General features: G+C 36.1%; 1 protein-coding gene across 3 annotated transcripts in view; it reads left to right on the top strand.

The window, feature by feature from the left end:
- CEP85L (centrosomal protein 85L) overlaps positions 1 to 19,799 on the top strand; it is a 154,065-nt gene that overhangs the window by 127,614 nt on the left and 6,652 nt on the right. For 2 of the 3 annotated variants that reach the window (XM_079939125.1, XM_079939124.1), the window contains exons 9-11: positions 1,217 to 1,334; positions 1,881 to 1,931; positions 17,616 to 17,720. In XM_079939125.1, coding sequence (XP_079795251.1) covers positions 1,217 to 1,334; positions 1,881 to 1,931; positions 17,616 to 17,720 — 274 coding nt within the window. The remainder of the gene's footprint in view (positions 1 to 1,216; positions 1,335 to 1,880; positions 1,932 to 17,615; positions 17,721 to 19,799) is intronic. The other variant, XM_079939126.1, reaches the window with a different exon arrangement.

Here is a 19,799-nt window from a genome sequence, read left to right as displayed (position 1 = left end):
GCTCCAAAAAAATCCATATACCTTTGACTCTACCTTTATTTTTCTCCTGTTTTCTGCTTTCTTGGTCTTTAATTTCTTTTTATTACTCCACATCTTATATCCTATTCTCTAGTCTCAAAACAGCTTCCTGACCTCCATTAACTCAACCACATATCTTTTTCTTTAATCTTATGACAAAATGAAAAGAGGTAATGCGTTTGTTCTGTTTTATAGGGCATTACAATCATAAACTCAAGCTTTGAAACTCTTGTGCTAAAAGCATAGCATAAGAAACTGTTAGGTCAAGGAATAAATATATTGGATTGTTGCTTTTCAAAGAGGAGGCCCCACTCAGCATCCAGTGCAAACTCTGGTCACCACAACACCAATCACACCCATTAGGGCAGCACACACTGAGGAAAGACGTGGCAGGGCATCCATCCTAAAAACAGCCCTCGCATCAAAAACGTTAGACGCACGCAGGCTATACAGGGACGCTCCCACAAAAAAAGCCCTTCAAGACCACTAGGTAACTGTTTCTTCTAAACTCATACAGTCAGAGAAATATAAGTAAAATGAAGAAGCAGAGGAACCACTCCCAATGAAAAGATCAAGAGAATTCCCTGAAAGAATAAAGAATGAAACTGACCTCTCGTCTACTAGATCCCAAGTTCAAAAAGGAGGTAGTAAAAATGCTGAAGGAAATAAGAAAGGTTATTGATAGAAATGCAGATTACTGTAAAAAGGAACTAGATTGTTCCTCATATTAATGAAGGAGAAGTGTAATTCTGCTGATTTAGTCAACAATTATCTTTACAAACAAACTTTTGCTGAACTCAAAATGCAGGGCAAAAGACGTGTATCCGTATTCTTAGGCTCCCTACCATAATCATCTTAATCAAGGAACTCTCCTTTGGGGGAGAGGGAAAGAACACGGCTTAGATTGTAGAGCTCAGATTAGGGTCATGAAGGACTTCACCAGGGCCTAATGTTGTCACATACTAAGCAGCTCTTGACTCTGGTCTCGTATTTGCTATTTCTGAAAAGATAATCTGCCTGCGTTATATTTCTTATTTGTATGAAATATAGGTACTCAAACTTAGTCATCTGTTGTCTGTAGGCCTTGATTATTGCTTGCTTAAAAAATATTATAGACGCTAAGAAGAGACTTCGTTCATCTACCAAAATCAGCACAGAGAGCTTATTTTCTTCATATAATTATGTCTTTCTAAAACAGTTTGCAGCAAAAAGTAGAAAGATGCCTTGAAGATGGAATTCGCCTTCCCATGTTAGATGCAAAACAGCTTCAGAATGAAAATGATAACCTGAGAAAACAAAATGAGAATGCTAGTAAGGTCAGTATATGTCTTTAATAATGAAATTTGATAGTGAAATCTATACTATATGGATACGTGCATAGATATAAATTTATCTAGTTTATTTGATTTATATTTTTGCTAATATTTAATAGCTTATGGAATTTTTAGTTTGAATGTTTTTATTAGGAAAGAAAATAACAGTTTAAGTAACTTTAATTTAAATTTAAATAAAAGCCAAACTAAACTTATATTATTTCTTAGCAAAAACTAAAGGATATCTTTTTCCATCCTAAATTATTCAAAATCTGTCTCAAACTTATTTTTATAAATTGTAAAGATTAAAGTTTTATCAAGAGCTAGAGTAAGACGTTTACAGTTTTACATATGTGTGATCCAAATCATACAGCTGTTTAAAGGATACTTTGTATGAATACTTTTGTTAAAAAAAAACCCACACACACTTTGATTTAAAAAAAATAAATTCATAATTCCCTGTGCTTTTGTTTTCTTGAAATTTGGTACTTCCAAAAAAGCAATGGAAAAAAAAATTTGATTCAGACTGATATATTTCCTATGTTGTAGATAATAGACCGCCAACAAGATGAGATTGACAGAATGATTTTAGAAATTCAGGTAAGGAATACTTTGTGCTTATTTTAATTTAGCTGTGTGCTGATTTACTCTTAGTAATTGCATATCTAAAAAATATCAAAGCATATATGTTTTTGTATGAACATATTAATAACACTTGAGGTGACATTGCAAATTCTTTAATATTAATCTTTCAGTTCTTTAGAATGAAAATGATACTTGGTAAATCAGTTCTTCAAAAACTGTGAAAATTATTCTCTTCCTTACCTCTCCTCTTTTCAATTGCGTGCAGTCTATCTCTACTACTGAGAACACATTTGGTTAAGGTCATCAGTGATCTAAAATTAAAGACAATTAACTGTTTTTAGTCCATTGTAACTCGGCAAGAGCACTCTCCCTCCTAATAATTCTATATATTATTTTTCTGTATTATCAAAGTATGACACTTTGCATATTTGTGTCTGTATCTAGAGCTTAGGGTATCTGACCCAAAATATAAACCAAAATTTGTAGATTAAGTGGATTTTCATTCTTTTATTGATTTGCCAGATATTTACCGAGCCCCTGCATATATGCCAGGCACTGTTCTTAGCACTGGAGATTCATCAGTGAACAAAGCAAGTCCCTGGCCATTCTAGTGGGGTGAGATGGAGAAAATGGAAACATAATGTCAAGTTACGGATATGTACTATTATTTAAAAAAAAAAAGGAGGATAGAGGGCAATGACAGATCGTGCTGCATTATATGCAGTGGTCATGAAGTTTTCCCTGAAGAAGTAATATTTGAACATAGTCCTGAATGAAGATAAGCAGGGGAAGAACATTCTAGGCAAAGAGAGCAGCCAGTGCCCTGAATGTGCCTGGTGTGCTCTAAGACAAGCAAGAAGGCTGCTAGTCTGGAGTACAGTGATTGTGAGATATAGTGAGAGGTGACTGATGGTAGACAGTAGCCTGGGGCCAGATCACATAGAGGTATATGTCTTTGTATTTTATTCTTTGTGTGATAGAAAACCATTGGACAAATTTTGCTGAATAAATTATTTTTATATCTCCTAATTTGAGTATTCTCAAAACTGGAAGTAAAAAAGAAAAACGTAATGGTTTGAGTGTCAGTATTTATGGACAATCTGCTTTGTCTTTTGGCCATATTAAGTGATCTATCAGTTTAGTCAAACACTAGTCCAATTCAACAAGTGTGTGGTCTTATTGGATTGATTCACAGAGGTTATACTCTTTAGTGTGTATTCCTTCAGTTGTTCTGCAAGCCATTCGAATTACGAGATGGTTAGATTCCCTCAGCCATTGTTATCTGACTTCTTATCATAGACCACAATGAAAGGAATTTCTCTTTCATTTGGTAACAATATCCAGGAGGTAAATCTAATAAAAGTTATCGCGATACAAATTAAGGACAGTCAACTTTGTCCTTTGGCATTGAAATTTTGGTGGATAAAACATGTAGGATTTATTGTTTTTAATTTGTTTATTTGTAGGATTTATTGCATACTCTCTCTCACATTATAGATGTTTAGTGTATATTTGTATTAATTGAAATGTGCATTTTCCCCATTTGTGGAAGCATCGTAATGCAATTTACTCTTACACATTAACCAAGTCTTTAGTCACATTTAGATATGACTATATATAAATGAATATGTAGAAGAATATATAATTATGTGCCATTCCATTCTTTGTTCTTAAAATGCTTGAGTTAACATTCTTTTATTTCTTCAAATTAATTACAGAATGGAAGTCAAATTAATGAGGTACATTTATTTCCAAATATTTGGGCCCAGACAGTATACTCATTAATTCTATTGTCTACCTTTGGAAGCAAAGCCTATCTTGTTTTGTTTTGTTTTGTTTTGTTTTTTGTTCTTAGCCATTGTGATCATCTAGGTTTATAGGTCTAGGATATAGTTTCCTCACAGAGAGAGACAGCAAATGTTGATAACTGGCCAACTAAACTCCATGTATTTACCAAGATATTATTTGAAAATATCTTGAAAATTACAGATGGAGACAAATATGCCTCAGATAATGAGAAAATTTTTTGCTTAACATTACTTGTTTAAACTTGTTATTTTGGGGCCCTCACAGTTGAGAAGGCTAGGTTTTTTGTTTCATTTGTTATTTGGTGGTTTGTGATGGATATAAAAAGTGTGTAATCTGTAAAAACCTGAAATTTTCAGAATATTGCCTCTTCTGAAAAAATGAATACTAATTATTTACCTAGCATTGGAAACTGCAGAATCCTAAAGAGAACACTCTGGGTTGAAGAAGTATTCTTGTTGCTTTATACTATAGTCAATGGGCATGTCATCAAGTTGAACCACATAATAGAGCAATTCCTGTCAATTACTGATTATTTAAAGCTCCTAGCTTTTCCTTTTGCTTACATCAAGAATGGCCAACCTTAGTCCTATGTAGATGGTGATGTCCTTCCAACATGCTATAACTGTTTTATATTACTTCAAATTCCTTGGCATAGCCAAAATAACACAAAATACTTTATGATTAAGAACAACAGAGAACTTCCCAACCAATTTTAACATGAATTATGCATTTTAGCTATTAGTATAGTATTAAACTTATTGTAAAATGTCATTGCCATTGTAGTTTGCGTGTTTTGTTCCTCCACAGTGCTGGGAAGTTGTTCCATTTTTGGGTGTTTAGTAGACAAAGCCAACTTAGTATTATTCGAGTTTCATGTTTCACTGCTTCTTTATGCCCCTGCACACTGTTGAGAATATCAAATTTGTTAGAAGTTCGTTTGGCTGATTTGGAGTACTGCATTGTCTTGGGTAGATGCAGGTTATTCTTATAGCTTAAATTTTATGACACAAAAAATAAAATCCCTTGCCATGTTTATTACGTCCAGTTTATAGGCAGTAAAAATAAGGCATTGTTATAGAGTGAAAATGCTATATTTAAAATACAACTATTGAACTTCCCTGGTGGCTCAGTGGTTAAGAATCCGCCTGCCAATGCAGGGGACACAGGTTCGAGCCCTGGTCCAGGAAGATCCACATGCCGCAGAGCAACTAAGCCCGTGCACCACAGCTACTGAGCCTGTGCGCTAAAGCCCGCAAGCCACAACTACTGAAGCTTGCGCACCTAGAGCCCGTGCTTCACAACAAGAGAAGCCACTGCAGTGAGAAGCCCATGCACCACAACAAAGAGTAGCCCCCGGTCGCTGCAACTAGAGAAAGCCCGCGTGCAGCAACGAAGACCCAATGCAGCCAAAACCAAATAAATAAATTTTAAAAAAGAAAATAAAATACATGTAGTTTACTACCTTGCACCAGAACTCAAATAAATACTTACCTGGTTTAGGTCAGTGACAAGTTTATTGATTCACAACTTTGGAGGTTTGGGGAGAAATCAGTCTTCTACTAGTTATATTGTATTTGTTGTTGAATATAGAAAAAGTTTTACTTCACGTAACAGTATATGCTGATTTTGAAATTGAGTTCAGTGTTATAAAAACACAGATTTATCTACTATTTTGTTCAGCCGTCAAGATGATATTGTTAACTGGCATGAATACCTTGATTAGTAATTGATCCTTTAGAAATATTGCCTTTCCTTATATCCACGAAACCAGTGTAGCTAAACTGACTTCTCCTCTTACAGGTTTTTCTTCTGTCAATATATATACTATAAAAAGACATTTTGCAGTAGAATGTTTCCCATCATTTCCATAAACATGGCTACAGTCAGAATGTGAATGAGTTCTTCACTGGGCATTATTACCTTCCTTCCTATTTATCCCTCAAAAGGACATTTCACCCATATAACCTTGTTTCCAGTGAGCTGCTATCTTTATGTTATCATTGTAATCTTTTGGCAGAGGAGATACAAAGTAAAAAAGTTTGTTATGTTTACTTGTTTTCTCTAACATGTTAAAAAGTTTTCTCATTAAAAGAATTTAAATGGCCTTTCTGAATTGACAGCTATCAATGAATGATTATAATATTACAAAGTAAGAATGACACTTTTAAAAGTCTTTAAGACTGTTCACTTTTAATGGCATGGTTGGGACCACCAATCTCAAAACTGTGACAGTATGTCCTATTTATAACGCTTCAAGAGAAGATGTTTCCACAGCCTCAGAAGATTTTATTCCAATTTTTAGCAATCTCTCTTATTAAAGCTTTCATCAAACAGGTTTTTTCAGTAGATATGGTGAGAAAATGGATCATAATCCAATACAATGTCATACAGGCAGAATATAACTTTTCTTTAACCTAAATAAATATTGATTTAATGTTTTTCATTATTATCGTGTGATTTTATCTCCATTTTTTATGTTATCCTAGTTTTGTAATGTGTCCTGACATGAAGTTCTTTCTTCCCAAAGTTTTTTAATTTTTAAAAATTTTACCTATGTGTAAATGCTTTACATAATGCATGAAAAACTGAAAATTTCTCATCAGAAATCAGTACTAATTTTTGAAAATCCTAACAGCCAAAAATATGTATTCTATCAAAGGAAAAGTAGATTTTTAAAAAATAAGCTTTCTCTCTAGTCTTTGTACTTACAAAGAGAAAAAATCTTTAGTGTATAGGCCTTTTGTATGCACAGTATAGTTGTTAATTAAAATCTTAGAATAAGATATGTAAAAGGTGACTTTTGAAAAGTCGGTTCTTTGTGTCTGAGGTGGGAAGTTGCAGGAAGGGAGTCAGCTCGCTTGAATCATGAAAGAGTATTCTTGAGCCTGTGCTATGAGTGGTCACCAAACCTATATGGATATTCAAAGTACTTGGGTTGCTTTCTAAAATACAGATATCTGGGCCCCATTGTGAGTCTGATGAGTCAGTATCTCTGGGGTGAAGCTTGAAATAATGTATTATTAATAAGTTCTCTAGGCAGTTCTTCCTTATAGACCAGTAGTAGTCCTAGTCCTAGAGCCTTTAGGAAGTATTGTACAATCCTCAGCTTGCTCATGGGACCACAAGTGGGACTTGACTGGAAAGACTGAGATTTAAGTTTAAAAAAAAGGATTTAATTCTGAGACACTAACCTTAGGTGTGTAATGGCACGTTTAAACTCTTTTGGTAGCTCTTGCTTTATAAGCCTGAGAAAATCATGACCTGGAAGAAAAGGAACCCAGGCAAGTGGTGCTTTTTTAATTTTGTGCAGATTTTTTAATAACAGTTTTATTGATATATAGTTCACACACCCTATAGTTCACCCATATAAAGTATACAATTCAGAGGGACTTCCCTGGTGGTCCAGTGGTTAAGACTCCACGCTTCCAACGCAGGGAGCTCAGGTTTGATCCCTGGTCGGGGAGCTAAGATCCTGCAAGCCAAGTGGCCAAAAATAAATATACAATTCAGTTATTTTTAGTATATTCACAGATGTATGGAACCAAGACCACAGTCAATTTTAGAGCATTTTTGTCACCTCCAAAAGTAACACCTTTAGCTGTCACTCTCTTAAACCCCATGCCCTCCTCAGCATAAGCAATCACTAATCTACTTCCTGCATTTATAGATTTGCCTGCTCTTAGACATTTTGTATAAATGTAATCTGTGGTCTTTTGTGACTCTTTCTCTGACCACACCAGTTGTTGAGCTCCATTAATTGCCAACACTCTGCTGTTTTCAGCAATGCCCTGTGGCATAAATTGCTTCATAGACTGGTCCATTCTGGCTCCTTTGAAGGACTAGCTTCCTGGGTTAATGTTTGAGATTTTTACTGTTCCCAGGAGTGTTCTTCCCAGCTGTCTCTTTTACTGTTTCTCTCTTGCAAGCTAGCCAGCCTACAGTAGAGCCTGTTGCTCCAGTGAATCTAACACTGTCCTCCCAACTGCCTTTGCCACAATCTCCCGCTATTTTGAGAGTGCCCTTAGGATTGAACTTTATACTCTGTTGCAAAAGAATTCAGTTCCTTTAGGGAGACCTTCAGCCGTCTCTGTTCTGTGGCCTATTTATCCCCAGGCAAAATCTCTGAGCCTAGTCATTGTGGGTGGGAACAATGTCAAGATTCTGAGTAACTCTAGCTGAGTGCTAGTGGAGGGAGGGTGCGCAGCAGCTCTAGGTCTCTCGGCTTGCCTCTTTCAGTAGATACTCCTGCCCCAGAAGCCAACGCAAGGGCAGTCAGGGCCCCAGTATTCTCGTGGCTACACCCCAGGTAAAGCCTTCCTCCCTTGAGGCCGCCTGGGCTCTGAAGAACGGAGCCCCCACCTTTTGGCTGCACTTGCCTGGAACTTAGCATCAGCTACAGATGAGAAGTGCTGACGCCCTGCCCTTCCTAGGAAGACAGCGGTCCAACTAGGAGCTGGGGGAGGGGGAGCCCTCTGTTCTTGGCTGTTCCAGTCTGGAGTTTCCATCTTGCTTAGCTGTGAGAGGGTAGGAATCAAGTGGATTTTGTTTCAAATACCACAGACTTCAGCTCTTCTGAGTTTCAATAGCTTTTCTTGAATATGTTTCTTCATTTGCTTGTATGAACCATTTCCAGAAGCTTTAAATGTGTTATTTTATGGTTTTTCAGCAGTTTCCTTGGGGAGCAGGTCTGAGGAGCTCCTCATGCCATCATGCTGAAAGCAGAGCCCTCAGGGAGATTATTTTTAAAATGATATCAGGTAACAAGGTGATAGTTAAGAAAGGAATTTGAGGTGTACACTATCTTCAATTATTATTAAACAGAAACCTAAAAAATTGCAATTTCTATGGTGCTTGCATATTCCTTAGTTTTACAAATATTTTGAAAATTCTCTTTTATCAGTATGGAAGAATGAGGAAAAGGAGTTTAATATTTGTCTACACTTAGGCCAAAGTGAGAAATAGAACCTCTGTTGCCAAATGCAGAGGTGTCAGAGATGATGCTAGTGATGATATTACCTGTTACAGGAGCAGTTCTTTCTGGTTTATGTTTATTATCTCTAAGCCTCAACAGTAATCTTACAAGGTAAGAAAGAGCATATTTTTATACTTGAAGCTGCTGAGATTTAAAAGGTGTGCCCAAGGTCTCGACAGCTGAGATTCTAATTCATGTCTGTCTGACTTCAGAGTTTGTGCCTTGGGTGTTAATCCTGGATGTCTCAAAGTGAAAAGTCCCAAGAAAAAGAAGAAAAGATGTTAGTCTGATTTCTTCCTTGTATAAGCCTTAGGGGAGGGAATTGTTTTAAGGGTCTTTTCCTGGAATGAAAGATATTTAAACTGGAGCACACTGGGAAACTAGTCTTCTGCGGAAAGCATCTTATGTTCAGTTACCTAGAAGCACAATTTGGAAATTTTGTCTCCAAAGTGAAATCTTTTAGTACATTACACTCTACAGTGTGGTGGCATTATTTGCTCCTTGAGATGAATGAAATGCCTTTTTTTTCTGATACATTTATTTCAAGAGCTTTTTGCGGTACACGGGCCTCTCACTGTTGTGGCCTCTCCCGTTGCGGAGCACAGGCTCCGGACGCGCAGGCTCAGCGGCCATGGCTCACGGGCCCAGCTGCTCCGCGGCATGTGGGATCTTCCTGGACCGGGGCACGAACCCGTGTCCCCTGCATCGGCAGGCGGACTCCCAACCACTGCGCCACCAGAGAAGCCCTCAAGAGCTTTATAATGGGTACACTAAGGTCTTTGAACATTCCTTATCCAGTTCAGCACTTAGCACAGTGCCTTGTGCATAAAAGAGGCTCAGTAACTGTTTTGAATGAGTAAACACAGATTCTTACTTAAACAAAACTAGGTGTTAAATAGTTACTTTTTCATATTTTGTCATTTATTCACCAATTCAGGTCATTTAGTAATTGTTAACTGAGTTTCTACCATGGGCTAGGCACTCTTCTAGGGGATGACTAGTGAAAAGAGACAAAAAAACCTTTTTCCACAAGAAAATTCACCCATAATGCTGAATTTGGAACGGGCTCTTTTTTGTTGTTTTGTGGTGGTGTTGTTGTTGTTGTTTTTAATTTGGGGCCACACTGTGCATCATGTGGGATCTTAGCTCCCCGACCAGAGATTGAACCTGCACTGGTCCACTGGTCTGCCAGGGAAGTCCCTGGAATGGGCTCTTTTTTTCCCCCAGCTTTATTGAAGTATAGCTGACAAATAAAATTGTAAGATATTTAAAGATATCATTTATATCATATATATATATATATATCATATATATATAAGATATTTAAAGATATCATTTTAAGATATCATGGTGATTTGAAATAAGAAATGGGCTTTTAAATATTAGTATAAGAAGAAAGGAATTAGTGTTAGTTGCATAAGTATTTTGTACTAGGTAAAAGTAATTTAGGCTTTTTGATTGTAAGCAACAGAACCAATTCAATTTAGCCTAAGCAAAAATAGTAGAATATACTGTATTACAAGAATGCAGAGATATCTGTGGAATCCATAGGTAGGAATGAAGCCTGGCTTCAGGAAGGAAAAGGCTTTGTTGCTGCTCGCATTCCCCTCTGTTTCAGTTCTTTTCTCTCTCTGCAGACTGACTTCCTTTCCTCCTTAACTCATATAGCAGACCATGGCTGTCCCACAGCCCTGAAGTTCTGTAGTTCATTTCCCGCCACCTGCAGAGACTAACTCATAGACTTTGGGTCTCACTTCCTCAGGTTTGGTCAAGTGTTCATTCAGCCTGACCCGGTGAGCTATAACCCAAGAATATAGAATCCCAGTACAAATATGACTACTTATGTATGATTCATGGGATTTGTGAATAGGCAGGCATCCAAAGGTATTGTCTACATATATACCACATAATTTTCACAGTACTTTACAAGGTTGGAAAATCTTTCTGATGAATTTGGAGCCTAGAAAGGTTGGATAACTCACCCATGATTATACAACACATAAGCTGTGCACCCAAAACCTAATTTTGTCTGACTCCAAAATCTTATCTTGTTACCATTAACTCTATACTTTCTTTCTTTCAAACTGTTATAACATTAGTTTCAGGTGTACAGAATAGTGATTTGATATTTTTATATGTTGCAAAATGATCACCACAGTAAGTCTAATAATTAACATCCATCACTACTTAGTAAATTTTTTTTCTTGTGATGAGAACGTTTAAGATCTACTCTCAGCAACTCAAATGTACAATACAGTATTGTTAACCATAGCCACCATGCTGTACATTACGTCCCCAGGACTTATTTTAAAACTGGAAGTTTATACCTTTTGACCCCCTTTGCTCATTCCCTCCCCACTCCCACTCCCTCCCCTCTGGCAACCACACATCTGTTCTCTGTTATCTCTGAGTTGTTTTTTTTTTTTAATATTTCACATATAAGTGAAATCATACAGTATGTGTTTCTCTGTCTAATTTATTTCACTTAGCATTATGTGCTCAAGCTCCATCCATGTTGTTGCAAGTGGCAAGATTTCATTCTTTTTATGGCTGAATAATATTCCATTGTGTGTGTGTGTGTGTGTGTGTGTGTGTGTGTGTGTGTGTGTGTGTGTGTATTATATAAAATCACATTTTCCTCATCCATTCGTCCATTGAGGGACACTGAGGTTGCTTCCATGTCTTGGCTATTATAGATAATGCTGCAGTGAACAGTGAGGTGCACATATCTTTTCAAGTTAGTGTTTTCATTTCCGTTGGATAAATTCCCAGAACTGGAGTTGCTGGATCACATGGTAGCTCTGTTTTTAGTTTCCTGAGGAACCTCCATGCTGTTCTCCATAGTGGCTACACCAATTTACATTTCCACCAACAGTGGAAGGGTTCCCTTTTTCTCTACATCCTAGCTAACACTTATGTCTTTTTGATAATAACCACCCTGACAGGTGTGAGGTGATCTCATTGTGGTTTTGATGTACATTTCCCTGATGATTAGTGAAGTTGAGCAACTTTTCATGTGCCTGTTGGCCTTTTGAATATCTTCTTTGGAAAAATGTCTATTTAAACTTGTACCCATTTTAAATTGGATTTTTTTTTTTCAGCTCTTGAGTTGTATAAATTCTTTATATATTTTGGATATTAACCCCTTATCAGATACATTATTGGCAAATATTATCTACAATTCTGTAGGTTGCCTTTTCATTTTGTTGGTGGTTTCCTTTGCTGTGCAGAAGCTTTTTAGTTTGATATAGCACCCTCCCCTTTTTATATTTTTGATGCCACAGTTTATCTTGTCTATCCATTAACAAATTATTGTAGTTATAGTTCTACTACTTTTGCCTTTTAACCTTCATAGTAGCTTTATAAGTGATTAACCTACCACCTTTACAACATTGGATTATTCTGAATTTTACAATATATTTACCTTTACTAGTGAGATTTATACTTATCCTGTTACTAATTAGTACCCTTTTGTTTCAGCTTAGAGTCCCTTTAACATTTCTTGTGAGGCCAGTCTAGTGGTGATGAACTCCTTCAGCTGTTGCTTGTCTGGAAAACTCTTTATTTCTCCTTCAATTCTGAAGGACAACTTTCCAAGTGGAATGTTACTGGTTGGCAGTTCTTTCCCTCCCCTCCACCCCAGCACTTTGAATATATAGTGCCACATTCTTCTGGCCTGCAAAGTTTCTGCTGAAAAATCTGCTGGTAGCATCATGGGCTTTCCCTTGCATGTAATAAGTTGTTTTTCTCTTGCTGCTTGTAAGATTCTCTCTCTTTAACTGTTGACAGTTTCATTATAATGTGCCTTGCAGTGGGTCTGTTTGGATTCATCTTCTTTGGAACTCTTAGTTTCCTGGATCTGGTTGTCTGTTTCCTTCCCCAGGTTATGGAAGTTTTCAGCCATTACTTCACTTAAGTTCTCTGTCCCTTTCTCTCTTCTTGCTCCTCCTTCTGGAACCCCTGTAATGTGAATGTTGGTCTGCCTAATGTCCCATAAGTCCCTCAGACTATCTTCAATCTTTTTTTCTTTTTACTGCTCTCACTGGCTGAGTTTCACTGCCCTGTCTTCAGATGTACTGATCCTTTGTTCTGCCTCATCTAGTCTGCTGTTAAACACCCCCTATTGTATTTTTCAGTTCAGTTATTGTATTCTTCAGCTCTGTGACTTCCATTTGGTACTATCTTATACTGTGTTGAAATTGTCACTTTGTTCTTGCTTTGTTCTCCTTACCTTGGTGAACATCTTTATGACCATTACTTTAAAGTGTTTATCCGGTAAACCACTTTTCTCTTTTATTAAGGTCTTTTTCTGTGGTTTTATCTTATTCTTAAATTTGGAACATATTCATTTTCCTTGACTCTCTGTGTTGGCTTCTATGTACTAGATAAAACAGCTGTCTCGCCCAGTCTTGAACGAATGGATGGCCTCGTGTAGGAGATGAACTTTTCTTAACTAGTTTTTAAAAAGGTGTTGAGAGAAAAATATTAAATTTTATTAAAAGAATATAGTCTTCTTATTAATGATTTCTAAATGCCATTATCTTGTTAAGTATGCATGCTCTTTATTGATTGCTATTTCTTATGATAGTAGCACTATTATCTTACCTTTTATGTGTAGTTACATATGCTATTGCAAAAATAGTGTGCTTGTATTAATAAAATCATAACAGTTACTATGAAGCCTTTTGACTGTTCTCAGCAATAAACTTAAAGTGACTGACTTATACCTTGTTTCTAGATAATTGAAATATGTACAGTAAAATGACAATCAAAAGAATTCAGAGGAACTTGCTTTTTAAGATTTTTTTGGTTGTTTTTGTTGTTTGATTTAACTAGACACAATGAATTTAAGGTCCGTTGCATAAATCCTATTGTAATGTATAGGCAGGTTAGTAGACTAGTATATAAAAATTGGACATATTACCTTATTAGAAACTTTTCCAGTTTATAATCTAAGGATAAGTTTAGTTTCATTTGTGATATTTATGTTAAGGTTTATTTTGAAGACATGTAAATTACTTTCAAAAATATTGTATCATATTCCAGTGAGCAAGATTAAGAGGTACAAACTTGCAGTTACAAAATAAATGAGTCACAGGAGTGAAATGTACAGTGGGAGGAATATAGTCAGTAATATTGTAATAACTTTGTATGGTGGCAGATAATAACTAGATTTATCATGGTGATCATTCTGTCTTGTATAGAAATATCAGATCACTATGTCGTGCGCCTCAAATTAACATAGTGTTGTAGGTCAGTTATACTGCTAAACTACACACACACACACACACACACACACACAGTGTCATATTTCAAAAAAGAGGTTTGTTTCTTTCCTAGGATTCTCTATTTATACTTCTCTTGGTGATTTTACCCAGTCTTATGGCTTTAAATATAATGTGTGTGCTCACTACTCCCTAATTTTTATCTCCAGGTCAAAGTGCTCCCCTTATCTTACAATTTGTATATGCAATTGCCTTCTCAATGTCACCACTTGATGTATTAGACATAACATGTTCAAAACTGAATTTCTTATTCCCCTAAGCCAAAAAATAATAAACCTGCTACACCTTCCATATTTCCCATAGCTATTAATGACAGATCTGCCCTTCCATTTGCTCTGTCTGGAAACCTTAAGACTTACTCTTGACTTCTCTTCTGCCTTACATTTTGTGAGCAAATCCTGTTTTCTTCAAAATATATCTAGCATCTGGCACCTTCTCCCGACCTCCACTGTTGTGCCACTGTTGTGCCACCCTAGTTCAAGCATCCTCATTCTTTATCTGGATTATTTCTTTCTGCTGCTACCCTTGCTTGCCCACAGTGTTTTCTCAGCAACCTGAGTGAGCTGTTAAACAAATATCAGATCACATCATATCTTCTTAGTACCCTTCAGTGGTTCCTCATTTTTTCCTGAGTTAAAAAATCAAAGTTTGTGGGCTTCCCTGGTGGCGCAGTGGTTGAGAGTCCGCCTGCCGATGCAGAGGACACAGGTTCGTGCCCCGGTCCGGGAAGATCCCACATGCCGCTGAGCGGCTGGGCCCGTGAGCCATGGCCACTGAGCCTGCGTATCCGGAGCCTGTGCTCCGCAATGGGAGAGGCCACAACAGTGAGAGGCCCGTGTATCGCAAAAAAAAAAAAAAAAAATCAAAGTTTGTAACATTGGCTTAGAAGAACTTATGCAATCAATTCCCCACCTCGCCTTCCTTCTCTGACTTGATCTCTTACTCTTTTCTGTCATCCTGGCTCTCTTGCTTTTTCTCAAACAGAAAAGAAACCATCCGCCTCAGAGCCTTTGCACTGACTGAAACATACTCTCTAGATACCTATGGGACACAGTCTCTCACCTCCTTCAAGACTTTACTCAGCTGTCACCTTTTTCCATGAGCCCTTATTCTACCCCATTTGAGATTTTAACCCCCCTGCCTCACCACGCCCTATTTATTCTCCAAAGCACGAGGCAAGTCCCAGTGTGTGATGCTACGTAACTTATGTATTTATTATGTTTATTTTCTTTGCTCTTTTCCCTCCTAGTACAAGTTCCACAAGGACCAAGTGTTTTGACTGTTGTGTTCATTGGTGTACCATCCAGTGAACAGATAGTGCTTGGCTGTAATTTCTGCTAAATGAATGATTGTAGGAAGGAATGTGTTTGTGGAACTCTTGTATGGCGTGTGGGGCGGGGTGAGGTTGGTCGCTTGCTGTGTTTCTATGGTAAAACTGCTAACTTCAGTGGCTTTCAAAGCACTTCCTCCTAAACTGGGTTTGTGGAGTACATAGAATGCGCTGAGTCAGGCACGTTTGGCTTTCCTTCATTGGAGCTGTTTGTATATGCGCCAAAAAATGGTTAGCGTTTCTGGATATTTACATCAAAATAAGAAATGAATTTAAAACTGCAAGAATGATTGTAATCAACACCTGTGGATTAGTAACTGAGACTTTAAAAAAATCGTTATTAAACAGGAAATTTAAAGAGAAATTGTAGACATTTAAAAATGATTTCGTTTTTAACTTCAGTAATCCCATTCTAAGCGCAGTAGAGATTCCCCTCACCTTGCTTTTTTCTTAAACTTTAGACATGTGCTTTTTCATACAATTTGGGATAGAGAAGTAATTAATCTTTTAGGTGAAATGTTATTGTCAGACAGCTATAGCACTCACACCTAGTATTATCCTATAAGTTGTACAGCATTTGGTCTTACTAGAATGTGTCTGTGAACTCTTTCTTCTATTAAAGGGCTACTTGATTAGTGCCTTTGAACCTAACCAACATAACACGTTAAGCTTAATGAATTTCCCCAATTCAATTTTCCTTCTTATGACAGACAGCAGTACTACCAGACATTTCTGGTTTATTCTGATGGAGATTACCTTTTTCTTCACTGATTTAAATTTAGTCTTACACAGTAATGTATTAGTCAGATTTATTAGCTACTTATTAGTCACGTTCAATATGATAAAAATAAAAACCACTATAATCTTCTAAAGAATTATATTACAGCATTGTGAAAATACCTCTCTTGGGTTCTGTTTTCACTGTTAAAATATGAGATTTAGAGTAGTTTATTTGTGGTGCCTTTCTTCTACAATTGTAATAAAATAAACAGTCACAAATCTTAAGAAAATTTAGGATGAATTCTGGATTCTAGCCGAATAATCTTGTCATGCCAGTAAGTATGAGTTTTTAGCTAGATAAATAAATCCCAACATATCATTCAATCAAATGGGTTTTGATTCAGTTACAAAGGAATTTCAATATCCAAAAATATATATTATCAGATAGCCCATGTGACTTTGTACTGTGGAATTGATCTTTGTGGAATGTAAAACAAGTTTTCCCTGGAAGAAAATGTACTTGTTATAGAGCTTGATTCATTTGTATCCAACTTTTGAGTAATTAAATATAGTATTTTTACAGAGTTTAGCAGACAAATGAAATTAAAAAGCAACAAGGTTGAATACTGTTACTGAGAAAACTGTTTTATATTTAGAGTCTTATCTCAACCCGTGGTGACAGCTATCCTCTCTTATTCCATCCAGAGATAATGTGAGGGAAAAAAAAAAACCTTCACAGTAGATTGTGTGCTATTTAGGTCATCAGCATTCTGAAGTATTTTCAGAGTTGAGACTAAATATAGACCTGAAGCAAAAAATAATGAAATTTCTTCTTTAGTCATGTTTATTGATCTTGTGGTTTAAAAGGGGAAAAGTTGATAGAAAAAAAAATCACTGATAAGTACAAGGTTTATGGCAAGTTCTTTGGTGTGTAGCTGAAAATCAGATTTATAAGCTGAAATGACCCAAGCACTCTTAAAATATCCTATATTCTGCTTTGGTATACTCAAGATTATCTCACAATAGTATCATGTCTGAATAATTTTATAATGGAATTAAGAGAGATTAGTTTATCTAAGTCCCATAATAGACCTTTGCCCTGAATTGAACATCATATTCACAGCTTGGAATACTATACACTGAGAGAGGTTGTTTAGCTGTTTCAAATGATAGAAAACAGGGATAGTCGTACGATCTTATTATCTTGTACCTTATTAATCATAAGAAAAAGGGTTTTTTTAAAGTATAGATTTGCTAATACACTCCCAATATATAAACAAAAGTCAATAAAATAAGAACTGTTTGTAATATAGTTGTTAAACAGCAACATTAGATTTAACATGTTTTACCCAGATTAAAAACTGTCTTGGTAAAGATGATATTTTCTCCTTCCTCCCTCCTCCCCTGCTTTGGAATTATCCACTCTAGAAGTAATATGCGTTGATTGAAAAGTGAAGGCATCATCTTCCAAGGGGTGAGGGAGGTCAGAACATCTAAAGTATTCAGAGCCAGTATTCCTGGTTACCTACCTGATTGCATTTTGCTTTAAGCATTAACATGCTTTGCAATTCTCTTTATTCTAGTCTATGCAAGGGAAGCTTTCTAAAGAAAAATTGACTACTCAAAAGATGATGGAAGAGCTGGAAAAGAAAGAAAGAAACCTTCAGAGATTAAGAACATTGCTTGATGTGAGTAAAAGAAATTCAGATAGCTTTCAAGGATGATTCAGTACCTACTTAAGTTAAAGCAAATGCCTATTTTGTACATATTCATAAATCACTTTTTAATTGAAGACTTGATTTGATGTGCCAGTTAATTAAATCCATTAGGTTTCTTACTAAAATTATAATCTAAAATACAAACTTCTATTTTTCTAATGTCTTAGAAACAATTGCACAAACTTAACTATAGCAAAGTCAAATGGTATACAGAGATTAGATCCTAAAGTCATCAAATGATGCATAAGTTGAATATAAACAAAATTACCCTTGAAAATCCTTAAGGGAAGGTGCAATGTAGACACTTCATCACTGGAACAGGTCACACTTTCTTCATTTAATTATGAGATGAAATACTTGGCTTGCATTTAAGGACATGTTATATAAAAAATGCTTATTTTAGTTTTTGAGTTGTCATCATGACATTTTCCTCTAAATACTTAGGAATGCATCTCCAAAACTTAGGGACAGTTTCCTATATAACCATTTCACCATTGTCACACCCAATAAGAATAATAATTTTCCTTGGCGTTTGATAATACCTAGTCTTATGAAAATTACCCCCTTCTTCCCCAAATGTTTTTTTTTTTAACATCTTTATTGGAGTATTATTGCTTTACAATGGTGTGTTAGTTTCCGCTGTATAACAAAGTAAATCAGCTATACATATACATATGTCCCCATATCCCCTCCCTCTTGCTCCCCAAGTGTTTTTTATAGTAGCTGTTGAAACCAGCATTCAAACAAGGACCGTGTGTTGTGTTTCATTTTGTCTTATAAACCTAAAGTTTCTTTCTTCTCCCTGAAGAAACTGGGCATTTTGTCTTACAGACTTGTAAACTTGTCACACCTAGTTTTGTCTGATCATTTCCTCATGGTGTGGTTTATCTTGTTCTCTCCCCCCTGTATTTCTTGTAAGCTAGGAGTTAAAGCTAAAGATATTAGATTCAGTGCAAACATTTTTTGGCACGAATACTTTGTAGGTATTGTTCACATCATCAAATTATACCTGTTTGTTTATCCCACTGTAAGTGTCACAGGTACCCATCTCACTGGGTTAAGGTGGTGACAGACTGATTCTTTCCATTGTAACATTGTAGCCTCTGTAGTCAGCAGTTAATGGGGTTGTTGATACTTAGGCAAGTGTGTGGATGTGCAGTTTGCCAGCAACCTTTCCCTTGATGGTTTTAGCTTACACCAGTGATCATTGTCTGAATCATTAGATGATTAAAACAACAGTAATTTTTTCTAATATCATTCCCTTTACATTTATTAGCTGGCATTTGTCTGTAAAAATTTGTATTTTCCTCATCAACCCAGGCTATTTGGCTTTTCTGAAATACAGTTCCAACTGGAAAGCTAGTTAAACTTACCTTTAATTAGCAGTTTTCAGGATGAGGAGTAAATGGTGATAATTTGGGGAAGAGGTGAGCGTAGCTTTTTCTGAGCATAATAAATCATGAGTTTGTACTGATACTTCCAATTCAAATTTAACAATTCAGAGTTGTTTGGCGTTTTTTTTTTCCTTTGATTTTATATTTTTATTTCTTTTTCTCTTACACTGAAAAGTTTGGTTCCTGTCAACATTAATATAGTAACATATATACTTTTTTCCCAATGTACAAAAAATAGTTTCAGAGTAACTAAATCACTGTGGCTACTAACAATAAAACTGTAGGATGAGGTTTAAGTTTTCTTTGCAGTTCTTTTTGTTCTTGGGATACATATCATAGCAAAATATATACACAACCAAGGTACTTTTTATGTGAGATCATGAGAGACCCCCTAGAAACTGAGGCTGTTTGAATTCACGTTTCCTCTCTCAGGTTTACTCTAGGCCATCAGATGGCACCGTTTCCACTATTTAAATTCTTTTTCGCTCCCTTTTTATTTTTCCTGCTATATGTATGCAGTTAAATTTGGTTAATGGGCATGTAATATTCCACTGTTTTCTTTATAGAATTGGATGAGGGATTGTTAACCTTTATGGCTTTTGAGTACCTTTCCTCCGTTCTAACAACCAGATTTTTGTTCTCTTTATCCATTGCA

Source organism: Stenella coeruleoalba (assembly GCF_951394435.1).
Source record: "Stenella coeruleoalba genome assembly, chromosome: 12".
Taxonomy (NCBI): Eukaryota; Metazoa; Chordata; class Mammalia; order Artiodactyla; family Delphinidae; genus Stenella; species Stenella coeruleoalba.
This window is presented reverse-complemented; position numbering and strand designations above follow the sequence as displayed.